Consider the following 15,393-nt stretch of genomic DNA (forward strand, 5'->3'; position numbering starts at 1 on the left):
AAACTCATTCCTGAAACAGGAAAAAGTGATAGTTGGGGAAAGTGTAAAAATCTTAGTTCTCTGATAGACAAGCCACAGATGCTTCTGCAGGGCACAAACAGACACATAATGTTAGGAGTGTTAAACATTCATTGAGGTCAGGAGAACAATTAGGAAAATATGCCTTAAAGATTCCCTAGGTGGGGCAATAATAAAAAGGTGGGAAACACTGTCTTTAGCTTAATGCCCCTTTGGTTTAATGTGTGCTAATGATCATGACTAGTACCTGCATGCTTAAAAATCTATTTGAGATGTTCCACAGGACAAATATTGGCCCATTTATATCCCCCAAAATATACTGACTTTTTTAGTAGAAATATGGTTGCCTCAAAATTGATCCTGCAAAGAATTCAGTTAAGATTCTAAATCTTATTTACTATTGTAAGTTGAAATGTAATGAGATATTCTTCTTTTGAGTTCTGACATCTCACACCTAAATATACTATTTAAAGAACAGATAACTCAATTTTTTTAGCCATCCAAAACATTGCATGGTACCTTGATAAATATCCAATGCTTTTTCTACTGCTGTAATGATACAAAACTTCACTTTGATAAACATTCATCATTGTACTTTGATTGAAGTTTTAAAGATTTTTAAAAAATAAAGTTGCTTCAATTCCACATGACAAGGACCTGCTGTCCATCTGGCCAATGAAGCAGTGGCTGTGTGTATGCAAGCGACAACAGCTATTTTTCTCTCATGCTTTTCAAGATGGCTGGGTCAGAGATCACTCGACCTAGTCCATCAACTTATATGACACAGAGAGCTGCTTTACTGAGATAAAAAACTCATCAAAGCTGGAACAGCAGGCTCTCAATTCTAGCCACACTTGTTGGCATGCTGTTCCAGGAGAATAAATTGTGGTAGTTATTACTTCCAAGGCCATGGGCACATCCAACATAAGTCAAATGTCAGGCCATCTAGTATTTCTGAAACATATTTTGCTTTATAAGTGGAATGAATTGAAATACTGAATCACTGTTTTCTGAAACATATTTTGCTTTATAAGTGGAATGAATTGAAATACTGAATCACTGTTATAATTAAAATATTGAAATTATGAGATTTGTTGAACCCTGTATGTTTTCATAAAACTGTATTATAAACTCATTTGTACCTTGTGGTTATGTAAACCTTTAATAGCTTAAAAATAATATTACAAATTTCTGTTTGCCTTTACTCTTACAGTAACTGAGAATAATTTCAGCCTCTCCAATGGTCAGGAGCATGCCAGAGTGATTTTTTTAATGTTTTAATCAAGATGGAAATGATTAGGTCCTACTTGACACTGATGAAACTTTAAATATAGGACCTGAAATGCCTTCAGGGGTATTTTTTTCTTCAAGTCTGTCTTAACAGCAGGTAACAAATGGATAATTGTTAATTTCTCAATCTTACCTCAAACTCTGCATGCTTATGTACATCCTCTGCTCTCTGTCTGTTCAAGATGAACTCAGCTTCATTGGCAACACGAACTATATGGTCCTTCATAGCATGGCACAGCAATCTGAAAAGAGAAATACTTTAGGCATTATTGTTCCCATTAGCTTTTGTTTAGTAGACCTTGTTTTTACAATAATTCAATTTCACCATTTCAAATATTATTTATGCATGCATCTATATAAAAAGATATTTTATCTTACATTATAAGAAGTTAATGTATTTTAAATTATAATTGTATCAGATTTAACAACACCTCCGTAAAACAGAGTTTCATGTAAACTAGTGACCTAGGGCATCAAAGACACTTAACAAATAGGATTTTTGTTGAGGTAATTTACACTGGGTAAGCATCAGAATCCGATGCCTAGGAAATGACTTTTCACACATGAACTGGAGGACCACATATTAGAAAATCCACAGAATGGAGTATCACTGTAATTAATATAGATGATGGGACTGCATGATATCTAAAGTTCCTAAATGAAGAGATTCTGAATTTTCAGATGGAACTATAGTAAAATAAAGTTCTAAAAGGAGGTAACAATTGGGTACATTATTTAAAGTCTCAAACTTTAAAAAGGTAATGAAATACACAAAGAAAAGCTGCTTCCTGAATCCTTATTTATCAGCTTCCACCTTAACAGCAGTCGCTTCTGTCTCCTTTCAGTGTGCTTCAGACTTTAAAATATCCACAACACTGCCAACTTACCCCAACACTTCTCATGAGAATGTTGGTGTGTTTTGCCTTCTGCTTCATTTTTCTCATGCAGAGACATTATCTTGGAAATTTTTTGACATTTATACACAGGGCACTTCCTCATCCATTATTAACACATGGCGGAAGTTATTTCCAAAGATGGGAACACTAGTTCCCACTCCCATGTTCTGCAGGGTTACTTTGTCATGCCCCATATGTGTAGTCTTTCCCCACTTTCTTAGGGGCCTGCTCTGCGACTTCCTGTGTCCAGCACAAAACAGAAGGGATGCCATGTGACTCTTGGGGCATGGTAGAGGATGGCTGGCAGCTTTTGACTTTCTCTCTGGAGTCAGATGCCATGCTGCAAGAAGCCCACAGCACATGGAGAACCTCAAAGAGCAGGGAGATGCTTTGTCCCCAGGCTCAGACAAAGTCTCAGCTCAAAGCCAACCTTGCAGATTATGGCAGATTCAATGAATTCCATAAGACCAAAGAACTGCTTAGTGAGTTCAAGGTAAAAGAGAACTAGGATGGAGAAAACCGGGATCACTGGCTTATGATGATGATGATACTGATTGAAACTAGTAGGACCCAACTATGTCTGGAGAGCTAGGCGGCTTCACAAGTTCTTCATTCTCTAAGGGTCCTTGGGAACATGTCTAATACTATTTTGATTTTTAAACACAATAAACCAGCATTCAGTAAAACTAAGCACCTTGCCCCACATCATAATTTTTGAAACTTCTAATAATTTCACTGTTATAGTTCATCTTCAGTAACTACTATTTTACAATTTTTTTTGCTTCTGCCATTACCCTTTGCACAACAATCAGATATTAGTTATCTTCATTTTGTCAGCTGAGAACAATGATATTTTTTGTATCTTAAAAATTTCCTTTTGCAAGTAGGTGATTATGTGATTTAAAAATTGAAAAGATATTTGAAGAGTTATCCTCAAGTACTTCTGGCTTCATATTGACAGACAAGATTTTTTATTTATTTTTTTACTGAATTTTTGTGTATTTTATATAGAATATCTCAAACAATCTTGTCATCCATGTTAAGAATCAATGTGTCAAGTCAGTGACCCCAGACATTCCCCAGTGCAAGTCCATCCACTGAGGTCTAGTCAGCCTATCTAGAATCTCTTGTTTTAGGCAGATCAGCTCTTCTCACCTAGCAAAATCTTTTGAAGTTCCTTTATGTGTGAAAGGAGAACCCCCAACTCCTCAATCTCTCTATTATTTAATCTATGGCATTTTTAAAATTCACTTTTTTTGCTTTTATTTATTCAATGCCCAGTTATTCTCTGCTGAGACCTTAATGTAAAGCATCATTTTCAAGATCAGTTACTAGTTTTCAAAGCTCATTAAAGATCCACTGGATATGGCGTTACATATGGTCGTTGACCATCATGTGGGAGCTGGGAACAAACCCGGGTCTTCTGCAAGAGCAGCCGTCTCTCCAACCCTGTCAGCATACCTGAAAAGCCCAACTTCAGGTCCAGTAGGACCCCATGCTAAGGAGTAAGGTGGACAGCAACAACAACAAAAATACTCAAAGTCTTGTTTTGGCCTCCACATATGCATACAAGAACATACACACCCATACACTTATGTGCATGAACCACACACACACACACACACACACACACAACCATCCCCACTCCCCGCTTAACACACACAAAAAGAAAAATCTGAAAACTGAAAAATCTCCTCAGATCCCTCTTCCATTATTTGTGTTGTGGTTGATTAGTGGACTAACCAGGACAGCTTCACTATGGAGTGTCTGTGTCCTGAAGTGATTGGAGGTTACTGATGCATGTTTCGGAAATTTCGTGTGAATCATCTTGCTTCACTCTGCAAACATCAATGGGTCCTCAAGCATTGCATAATTATTCAAGCCTAATCTTATCACGGAATAATTGTGTTTATTTTAGAGCAGAGGCAGACATGAGTGTTGCAAAGATTTCTAGGTGAACCTGAATTCAGTGCTGCCAAGAATTTGTTACAACCCTGAAATAAAGGAACCATTCACTCATCAGGCTAAGAATGTGAACTGGGGAGATGGCTCATTGGGTAAAGTCCTTAACATGCCAAGTGTGAGGACCTTAACATGCAAGTTCGGATCCTTACAATCCACGTAAAGCTAGGCATGATAGCACATGTCTGTAACCCTAACACTCCTCCCATGATAAGGGAGGTGAAGAGAGGAGAATCCTGGGAAGCTTACGAGCCAGCTAGCCTGGCTTTTACAGTAGTGAACAGCAAACCCTGTCTCTAACAAGGTGGGAAGTGCAGATCAACATCAAGGTTGTCATCTGACCTTCAGACATGCACCAGGACATGTGTAGGCTGTTATTCATACATGTGTATAGGCTGTTATTCATACACATGTTATTGATAGATGTGCATATCATGTGTATGCATGATATACGCAGTCCCACACAAAGATTTTTAAAAAAACAATGTGTGTATGACTGTTCAGCCTGAAAAATTATTTACAGAAGCGTTTGGACTATTTATTCCACATCTCTCCTCACAGATTCTCACTAGTTTGGTGTTCTTTGTATCATTTTTCCTTTCTTTGTTGTTGTTGTTGTTGTGTGTGTGTCATGTATGATATATAGAGAATTTCCTCTATCACATCACACCAAGAAGGGGGGAAACTAGTCATCACACGGCTGATGATTCCTTGAGCTATGAACTGTACTCATCTATACTACCTTACTTGGGAAAGAGTGCTGTAGGTCTGAGAGGCTTCACTTCTTAACTTCGCCAGCTTTGAGCGCTCTCAGATCACAGCCTGCCTTGCCTTAGCTCTCCTTTGCATTAGCTCTGCACTCTAGGCAAACAGAAGTCTTCATTTCTTGTAAAGTCCTGTGTCGTTCTTCATTTTCATCTGGTTTTTCATCTGCAAAATTCCTTTCCTTTCGCATCAAGCCTGGTCCTCAGTTCCAAGCTTAACCCACTCTCTCTCCAGCACCTTCCTTCAGTTCATCTATTTACTGTATTGCCTCTGAAAACCTGTAATCCTGAATATGGGCACTGGTCTCCTTCTTCCATACTAAATCTGGACTGCTAAAGAAACTCACAGGATCAAATTCCATTGATGGTAAAATAGGCATCTCTCTTCCTTTTAAAAAAATCATTTGTTTTGATTCAGGTTTTGAGAAGCAGCATAGACATTGTTACAGTTCTCACCCCATTAACTTAAAAATCACACAAAACGCTGAGTACTAGCACAAACATTCATGCCTATTAACAATTAGCAAAAAGAATATGTTTTTTCATGTCTTGTAATCACTAACCCACAATTTTTTCTTTATATATCTTCCCACTCTAGACACTTCATTTAAATGGATACAACATGTAGCCTTTTCTGTTCTGGCTTCTTCCAGATAGCAATGTTTCCAGGGTTCACCCACATATAGCATGTGTCAGCACTTCATTCCAAATAATATTGCACTATATGCACAGACCATATTTTATCCATTCATCAGCTAATAGACACTTGGGTTGTTTCCATTTTGAGCTATTATGAATAATGCTGATAATAACTTTTTGGTAGGAGTTTTACCTGAACATTTGCCTTAAATTCTCTTGAGACTATATAGGAGTGGAAATTCTGATATTATAGTAACTCTGTATTTAAGTTGCTGTGGAGAACCTGAACTCTTTTTCCTCATGGGTGCACTGCATTAGATTCCTACTCTATGTGGAGGTGGAACATCCTTCCTGCACATCCTTTCTGAGACTAGCTTGACCAGCCATTGCACTGTGATACCTCACCACACTCTGGCTTGTATTTCTCTAATGACTAATGAAGTAGCCTGTCTTTTCACTTGCTCACTGGCCATTTCTCTATCATCTTTGGCAAAAGAATCTATTTTAAACCTTCTGCCCATTTTATTTTTGAGTTAAGAGTTCTTCATATATACATGGCATTAGACCATTATCACATGCATCATTTACAGAGGTTTGCTCTAACTCTACCACGTTGCTCTAACTCCACCATGTTCTTGGTAATGAATGTCTTTGACAAACACAAAATCTAAACTTCAAAGACTATTCTCCATCATATTTTTCTTTGTTTGTGCTTTTAGTGTCATATGTGAGGTAGCTATTGCATAACTGAAGCCTATGCAGACATACAAGTTTATTTCTAAACTGTGTGTGTGTGTGTGTGTGTGTGTGTGTGTGTGTGTGTGTAAGTGTGTGAGTGCTTGGGCAGGACTGAAGCTGATGTTGAGCATCTTGCTCTGCTGTGTCCCACCCTATTTTTTGGAGACAGGGTCTCTCACTGAACCTGAAGCTTACAGATTAGGTTAGTCAGGCTGAACAGCAAGATCCAGGGATCCACCTGCCTCTGCTCACCTTCCCACCCCTCAAAATACCAAGGTTATAGGTCTGCACTCATATATCTGGCTTTTATGTGGGAGGTGTGGATCCAAACTCAGGTCTTCATACTTGTATAGCAGGCACTTTACCACTGAACCATCTCCCCTGTCCAACCTGCTTTTTTCAAACAGTTACACTTCTTATATTAAAGTCTAACATTAATTTTTTGGTTTTTTTTTTTTTGACACAGCATCTCCCTATAGCCCGAGCTGGTCTGGAGCTTGTTATATAGACCAGACTGGCCTGATCTTAAAGAAATTTGCTTGCCTCTGCCTCCCTGAGTGCTGGGTCTAAAGGGCTTCTTTCATGTATTTTGAGTTAATTCTTCCATATGGTCTAAACTCCCTTTGCATGTGGATATCCAATTTCTGCATCAGTTGCTGAAATTGTCCTTTCCCACTGAATGGCTACAGCACCTTGTGGAAAACCAATTACTAGTAAATGTATGGAATTATTACTGGACTATTACTTGTAGTAAATTGGTCTGTAACTCTTGTTTATTCCAATACTGTACAATTCTGATGATGGTAGCTTTGCATTAAGTATTAAAATGAAGAAGTATATCCTCCAATTTTGTTCTTTTTGAGGTTGTTTTCATCTATTCTCTGCTTCTTATAGTTCTATAATAGTATTAGGACCGCCTTACTTACAAAAAAGGGGGGCAGTTAAAATTTGGTAAGGGTTGCATTTGAGTTGGTAAATTCAAGTAGTACTGCTATCTCAAAATTATTGTCTCCCAATCCATTAACACTGCTGGAATAGGTTGGCCAGTAGTTTGTAAAGGTTTTTGCACATATATGCATAAGACTCGTTTCAATGCAACTATACTCATAGGACTGTTGGCAGAATCAGCTTAGCTGTTTTATCAGATGCCTTCACCTGTGTTTGCTATCAGGGCAATACTGACCTCTTAATGAGCTAGTGTTTCACCCTTTTCTACAGTTTAGAAAAGTCTGGGAGGGATCATTGTTAATTCTCTTTCAATCAAATGTTTGACAGATTTCATAAGGGTATCTAGTCCTATATTTTTAGTTGCTTGAAATGCTTTAAATGACTTAAATCAGATTCATATTGTTAAAGGCACATTCAGACACTCAGTTTCTGTGTACTACATTTTTTGGACATTTTCCTTTTTATGTAGTGTGATGATTACTTTGGATTGTAGAGTTGACACAATGTAGAATCTCTTGGGAGTCTCACTGAGGGATTGTCTAGATTACATTGGCCTGTGGGCATGTCTGCGGGAATTTGTTTTGATGAAGCCAACCGAAGTGGGAGGACTCACTTACCTTGGGTGTCACCATTCCCTGAGCAGGGGATCCCGAACTGAGTAAGAGTGGTGAAAGGGAGCTTAGCATTAGCATGCGTCTGTTCATTACTCTCGGTTCCTGATTACAGATATGAAGTGATCAGCTCCCTCAAGCTTGTGCTGCTGTGACTTCCTCACAATGATGGACTGTAATGTGGAATTGTGGGTCAAATAAACCTTTTCTCTTCAAAGTCATTTTGTCAAGGTATTTTATCACAGTGATAGGAAACAAAACTAAGATGCTTAGGTTAATGAATTTGTCAGGATATATATATATATATATTCAATGAATGTAAATGTGCTGTTACACACTCTATAGAACACTATTCCCTGATGGAAGTACATGTGCTCTGTGAAGGCTGGGTGTTCTGCAGATGCTGGGATCTAGAGGCACAGGTGCTGCTTTGGTTTTCTGCTTGTCTCCCTGTTCTATTTCTGGCCAGGGGCTTACGTGTTATTGAAAGTGGGATGCTGCTTCTTCTACCCACTTGAGTTTCCTATATACAAATTCTCTATCTCTCTTATAACTAGATAATTTTCCTTGACTTCCTAGGTCTATAAAACATTAAAAACGGACACACTTTACAGTGGCTTTGCTGGATTACCATCATATCCTGCCTTGTCACTCCAACATTTTCCCCCTAACATCCATGCTCACTGATGGTAGCAGAAGTGCTCTTGCTTTGTTCTGAGTTTTGCTTGCATGAAGTATATTTTTACATCATTTTCCTCTCATTTATGTTGTGTGATCTAAGTAAGGTACGTGTGAATAGAATTTTTCTTTAGGTTCAATTCTTCCAACTACTATTTTTCCTTTTCTTTCCAGAGAAGGTCTCATGCAGTGTAGACTGACCTTGAAGTGCCCCCCAGCCCACAGCTGGTGTCACAGAAGCATGCCGTCCTTGCTGGCTTATGCATTGGTGCTAGGGATCTGAGCGTTACTTCTCATGTTTATGCCACATGACGTGCAACAGAGACGTCTCCCCAGCCCCTATAAAGTCAATTATTAATATTCACTCAACAAAAAAAGATCAACCACAAGTCTGGGAGAGGCACAAGAAATCAAATTTCAAGAGTTGCCACATTTTAATACTCAAAATGTAAACTATTTAGAAAAAGATTGCAAGGCTACTAAGAAACAAGAATATGTGACTTATGTACAATAAATTAAAAAATTAAAGTACTAATGCTGGGCTTTAAGCAGAGATATGTGATGTCAATGCTCTTCTACCTCCAATGAGGCTACATACCAATAAACCTATTATAAGTTGAAATATTCTATGTTAAAATTCATCAAATACACTGAGCCCACTGAACATAGCTCAGACAGACTACCTTAACCATGAACAGCACACTAGCGACAGTGGAGCAAAAAGATCATATAACAAAACCCATTTTATACTAAAGTACTAAGCACTGCACATACTTCCTGAAGCTGCACATAGGGGGAGAGCAAAATGGCTGTGCAGTAGCCTTCAGTTTCGTTATCAAGGTTAAACAAAGTAAGCCAAATGGAAGTCTCATTATAAATGTGTGTATGATAACCATGATCAGGGCAAAGTAGTATGTGGACATATCTGACTAAGCTGAGAAAGAATATCAACAAAGATAAATTTTTTAAAGGAAACAAATAGAAATTAAGAGTTGAAAAATGAAGTAGCTGGGGCTAGAGGGATGGCACAGTTGTTAAGAAGACTAGCTGCTCTTGCAGAGGACCGGGGTTTGATTCCCAGCACCCACATGACAGATAACTGTGGGGAAATGGGCCGGTAAATACTTCCGTTATTCAGGCTAACCTAAAACCTGCCATAAAGCACAACATCAAATGATGCAAACAGAGGACAGCGTGCTGCACCAATGAAGAGGAGACATGACCAAATGAACCAATGAGGATCGGGCGGGGGCAGGGGGGGGCGTATAAAAGAAAGCCCTAACGGCCAAATAAACGAGCTTGCTGGCGTCTTGCTGATGACTAGTGTCTCCTGAGATCTGTGTCATTGATCTCACACCTACTCTCCCCCTGCGCCCTGGGATAGAGGTCTAGAGCCACAACAGACAGTAACAACTGGTGCCCAACGTGGCTACCTGACCCGCTCATTTCTCACGTCGGCCACAACTGGCCCCCTACGCTGTTTTCTTGGTGAGTAGGCCCCTTTGTCTTACGTCTCACGGGGGTAAGCTGTGAGACACGTCTTCCTTTCACTTTCGTTTCCCCCCATACTACCTCGATATTGCCCGAATTTACAGGTACATACCCCTTGTACTTGGTTCTCCCGGCTCCTCCACATAAGGGCTGACCACCCAGGAGACGGAACCAACGGGTGTACTCCTGGTAGGCACCTGGAGTCGGGAGACACTGTGTGGGCATACGGCTGTGGCCTCACGAACTACGGGAGTTCCCCACTAAGCACAAGACATCTCGGTCCTAAACACTCCTCTATGTCCTCTCGCTTCTATTCTGAGTGCTTAACTGTCCTACTGATGCCCTCTGCTTTGATCTGCATAAAACTTCTTCAGGCTGCATCCAATTATTGAGGCACATTACTGGGGATTTTGTTAATCAAACTACCACTAAGATGCGTGGCCTAAATGCCACCATTCCCAGAAGAATCCAATCAAATCATAACAATACTGAGTCAGCAAGACAACCCCTTGACCCCTGGTGTAATTTGCCAGCCACTTATACCTCAGATGCTGACTTACCCCTCTTCTGGGATCATTGCTTAGCAGCCTCCAAGCCATATCCTGTTCTTGGAAAACGGGATCTTGATATGGAATAACCCCCCCCCTGGTCTAATGACACTGTAGATTCACCTTCCTATTCCCACAGAAACCCCAGTCAATTTCTGCTCCCTATGTTTGGCAACTGGCCCCTCTGTGGCCCCTATGCTTGTATGGATATTGAAGGGCTATTCTTTATTCAGGGAGGGCAATACTTTAATGAATCTTACACTTGTAACTCTTCCTTTGAGGACTCTGTTAAGGTCAATCACCAAAAAAAAAATTACGTTTGCCCCTACAGCAGCCTGTGTAAAACCCCCTTCTTTCTCACCTTAACTAACCAGAGTGGAGAGATACTTAATTGTACCATTCCTAGCCAGTGTCAACTTTCATTGTGCTGGAATTCCCTAATAGTCCACAGAGCAGTACTTGCCTGGCTGCCATCCACCTTATGGGTACCTGTTAGCAATGCTTCTCATTTCCATGCAGTAACTATTATAAAGAACAAATAGACAAAAAAGAGAGTTTGGGATCTTGGCGGCAATTGCTCTCACTATTTCCGGACCTGTGGCCATAACACACACGATACAAACAGCTACAGCCTTAAACGATGTGGTTAAGGCATCTGCCGAGGTTTTCCATACCCAAACACTTATCAATGCCCACTTTTATTCGGCTGTTCAAAATCTACAACAAATTGACCTCTTAGGTGAAGAGGTCCAAACATTATATATGCTTCTCTCTGCAAATTGTGATCCAAGGTATAATAATCTATGCCTAACACCATATAAAGTAAGCAATTTGACTCAAGCTAGAGTACAGCCCTCACAGCAAATTAAGGGGCTCTGGTCACAAGAATTCCTTAATCTTTCACTGACCATGACCCAACAAATAATCGCACTTAATTACACCCAGGTCAACCCTGTAGATTTGGATGCTTCATTTATAAAAAGCACCCCATATCCTGACAGACCCACTGGTGGTGATGCTCCTTTGAGGGCTGGTAGTCAATGACGGGTAAGGACCTACTGAGTAGGCCAACCTAAGACAGGCACTGTCCAAAATGCTGGAGCACTCACGACGTGGGGCCAACAAGGTTGGGACAAGGCATCCTGGCTCCCACTGGGCTGTCTAAAATAAAAAGGATGGATATGTGGGGAAATGGGCTGGTAAATACTTCCGTTATTCAGGCTAACCTAAAACCTGCCATAAAGCACATCAAATGATGCAAACAGAGGACAGCGTGCCGTGCCGCACCAATGAAGAGGAGACACATAGCCAAATGAACCAATGAGGATCGGGCGGGGGGTATAAAAGAAAGCCCTAACGGCACAATAAACAAGCTTGCTGGCGTCTTGCTGATGACTAGTGTCTCCTGAGATCTGTGTCGTTGATCTTGCACCTACTCTCCCCCTGCCCCCCCACATAGAGGTCTAGAGCCACAACAGACAGCAACAGCTAACAACTGTAACTCCAGGTCCAGGGGAAACTCTTCTGACCTCCGCCAGCATTGCATGACATGGGTGCACTTACATAGGTTCAAGCAATACACTCATGCACATAAAATAAAATAAAAAAATTTAAGTGCAGTAGCCAAAATGAAAATGTTGGCAGAGAGACTCAACAGAAAATTTAAACTGGTAGAAAAAAAAATGATCAGTGGACCTGAATTTAGAGTGATCTTCTCATGTGAGGATCAAAAGAAAAAAGAGGGGTGAACAAAATCCCAGGTAGCATGTAGCACCTGAAAATACACAGAATTCCAGAAGGAAAACACAAGGAGAATGAAGTATACAGAAAGAAATGGCCAATACACCTGAAATATCATGAAAAACATCAACCTACATATTCAAGAAATTCATTCAACACATATTAATATTAATTAAAAACATCTACATATATGTGAAAGCTAAATATGGAGAATCTTAAAATTAGCAAGCTATGAAGTGGCTTATCACATACAAGGAATATGTAACAAGAAGCCCATTCAACTGATATTAATATAAACTAAAAATAACTATACCTATACACAGAAACAGTTAAAAACTTAAGACAGGGAATCTTAAAACCAAGCATGGAGAGGTTCATCACAATGCAAGGAACATTCTGAGGTTAAGAGCCACTCAGAAGCAGCTAGGCTGTATGCAGTGAGGTCACATGTTCAAAGAGCTGGGAGGGGAAGGACTATCAGTAACTCTACAGTCAGCAAATCTGTAAAAGGGAGGGAGAAAGGGGCTGGAAAGATGGCTCATTGGTAAAGAGTACTGGCTGCTCTTGTACAGGATTCAGGTTCGATTCCCAGCACTCACATGGTGGCTAACAACCATCCAGAACTCCAAGTCCAGAGGACTGTACACTTTCTGATCTCCGTGGGCATTGCACAATATGGATACACTTACACAAATACAGGCAATATACTCATACACATAAAATAAATATTTTTTAAAGTAATGGAGAAATAAAGATATTCCCCAGATTAAAAAAAAAAAAAGCTGGAGTTAATCACTAGTAGATATTCCTGAAAGAAGTCCTGATGAAAGTTGATACTCTGGTTTCTTGGCTCTTGTCCTGCCCTCTCCAAGCAGGTAGACAGTGTGTGATGGGAAAATGAAGAGAACTTTATTAGCAAGGTTAATAACTCAAGGGGAAAACAGGTACCATATGGGGATGACAACTTGGAGGAAACAGCAAGATACTTGAACTCTTCCTAGCAGTCGAGAGCTTGCTGACAAGTGTTAGGAGTATTCCAGCTCTGAGAAAAGTGTGACAGCTCCCATAGGTCTCTGGAGCAAGGCTGGAGTTTCAAGTTTCAGAAGCAGTAGGTCTTAGAGGGCAGGAAACAGCAGCAAGAACTAACTCTGTCTGCAGTTGGAGAGTGGAGTCTTGGAGGCTGAGGCAGGAATGAGTTCCCCTTAGTAAAGCCATAGGCTGAGTGAGTCTTAAATACTGAAGTAGTGGAAGCCTAAGCAAGTTCCTACCTGAAATTGAATCCCAGAGGGTGTAGGTGTATGTATCTCAAACACAGTCTTTCCTTCTCCAAGGGGTAATCTAAGGAGCCTGCTGATCCTGAATCTGCACACCTGTTATACAGAACCAGGTGGGCCCTAATTGGCACTGTGTGTGTGCCTGTCAAAAAGTGTTTCCAGTCAGATTGGTGGGTCTGTTTCCTTTCCAGCTAAGGCTGTGGTACAGAAGTAGTCACTCAGCTGTCAAAAGAGTACCACAGGTAGGTTGGTGCTGGGGAATTTCTGTCTATTCTCAGTATACTTTCAGACTGACAAGATAAACACAACCAAGAGCCAAAGGGAAAACTAAACTGTACTGGAATAGCTAAGCGAAATGCTGGTAGAAAGCAAGATGTTGCACTTGAGTCTTTTGAATGCTTTAATGGTTGAACAACAGTTTATCAAAGGGGTGAAAGAAGGAGTGAATGGTACACCAGTAAAGAGTTAAGACATTTAGCTTGTCCTAGGAGTGGGCAATTATGCCTCCAGATTATGTTCGGTGCACCTTCCTGTGCAAGAAAGTGTACTGGGGGAACAGTCTGTTCACTGAGTCCAGAGCCCTCTTAGCAGCTAGCAGTAGCCAATGGAGAGGTAATGCACATGGTTCTTGCCTGGAACCCTGCAGAACAAGAAACTATATCCATCAGTAGGCACTGCAAGTGAGAGCAATCCCACTCTCCATCTTGAAGCCCACTGAACAGTGTAAGCTGTGTCAAGACGATCAGGTGTAGGCAATGAGCACTGGGCCAGCTGCAGCACCAGTACCCCAAGATGAGTACAGACGGCTCATGGGGAATGACTGTGGATTATAGAGGGTTTGATGGGATACTGTCCCCAGTTCACACTATTGCACTCAACCCTGTTCATGTGACAAAAAATTTAAAGAAATATTGGGATGTGTTTATGTCATTGGACTTTGTTAATGTTTCTTTGAGTATCCAATTAGCCCTCCAAGACCAACTGGCACTTGCTTGGAATGGATGGCTGTAGAACTTCAGAAATCCTGCTCACTCTCTGTAAAAGTTTCATTATACAATACTAGCCCTTGTGTTACAGATATGCAAAAGCATCTTAAAACAAAACAAAACAAAACAAAAACCAAACAGCAACTCAAGAGTTTGAATGAAAGTACTTGCATAGGTAGAAAAAGGCATTCCCAGAAACCATAAGGTTGCTGAATGAAAAATTCCATGGCCAGGGGTGGGCCACTTCCCTAAGAGTTGTCAGCCAAGGAGACCCTTGAAGCCACACAAACTATAAAATTATTGCTACTGCTGTTTCCTGCATGCCAGAGGTAAGAGGCAGGTCCCGACTGTCAAAGAAACCATGCACTTTAGTTGTGGTAAATTCTGAACTAGAAGCTCTCTCCTTACTGGCTGGCTTTCGGTCATCCATGTTCCTGTAGCTTCCATTTATGTTTCTTTAATGTGTATTTTTATTGAAATTTTGTGCATTTCATACAAAACATCTTAATTATCTTTATACTCCCTTCCCCATCTGCACGCTCCTATGTCCCCCTCCACTGGACTTCATGCATTCTGTCATATATGTTAAGTCCTATTGAGTCAAGTCAGTGTACCTAGATGTCCCTCAAGTGCAAGTATATCCAATGGGATCTAGCCAGTCTATCTAGTTTCTTAAAGATCAACTCTCCCTCACACAGCAGTAACCAACTATCAATAGTTTTTTTTTTTTTTTTTTTTTTTTTAAAAAAAAAAAAAAAAAAAAAAAAAAAAAGAGGACGATAAATCTTTCACTGTGATATATCAAAATAA

General features: G+C 40.2%; 1 protein-coding gene across 4 annotated transcripts in view; it reads right to left on the reverse strand.

Moving 5' to 3' along the window:
- The window catches only part of Nbea (neurobeachin), a 715,145-nt gene that overhangs the window by 304,583 nt on the left and 395,169 nt on the right, over positions 1 to 15,393 (reverse strand). For all 4 annotated transcript variants that reach the window (XM_029562257.1, XM_029562254.1, XM_029562256.1 and 1 more), the window contains one exon: positions 1,442 to 1,550. In XM_029562257.1, coding sequence (XP_029418117.1) covers positions 1,442 to 1,550 — 109 coding nt within the window. The remainder of the gene's footprint in view (positions 1 to 1,441; positions 1,551 to 15,393) is intronic.

Source organism: Nannospalax galili, unplaced genomic scaffold (genome assembly GCF_000622305.1).
Source record: "Nannospalax galili isolate Female #2095 unplaced genomic scaffold, S.galili_v1.0 scaffold1354, whole genome shotgun sequence".
NCBI classification, from domain to species: Eukaryota; Metazoa; Chordata; class Mammalia; order Rodentia; family Spalacidae; genus Nannospalax; species Nannospalax galili.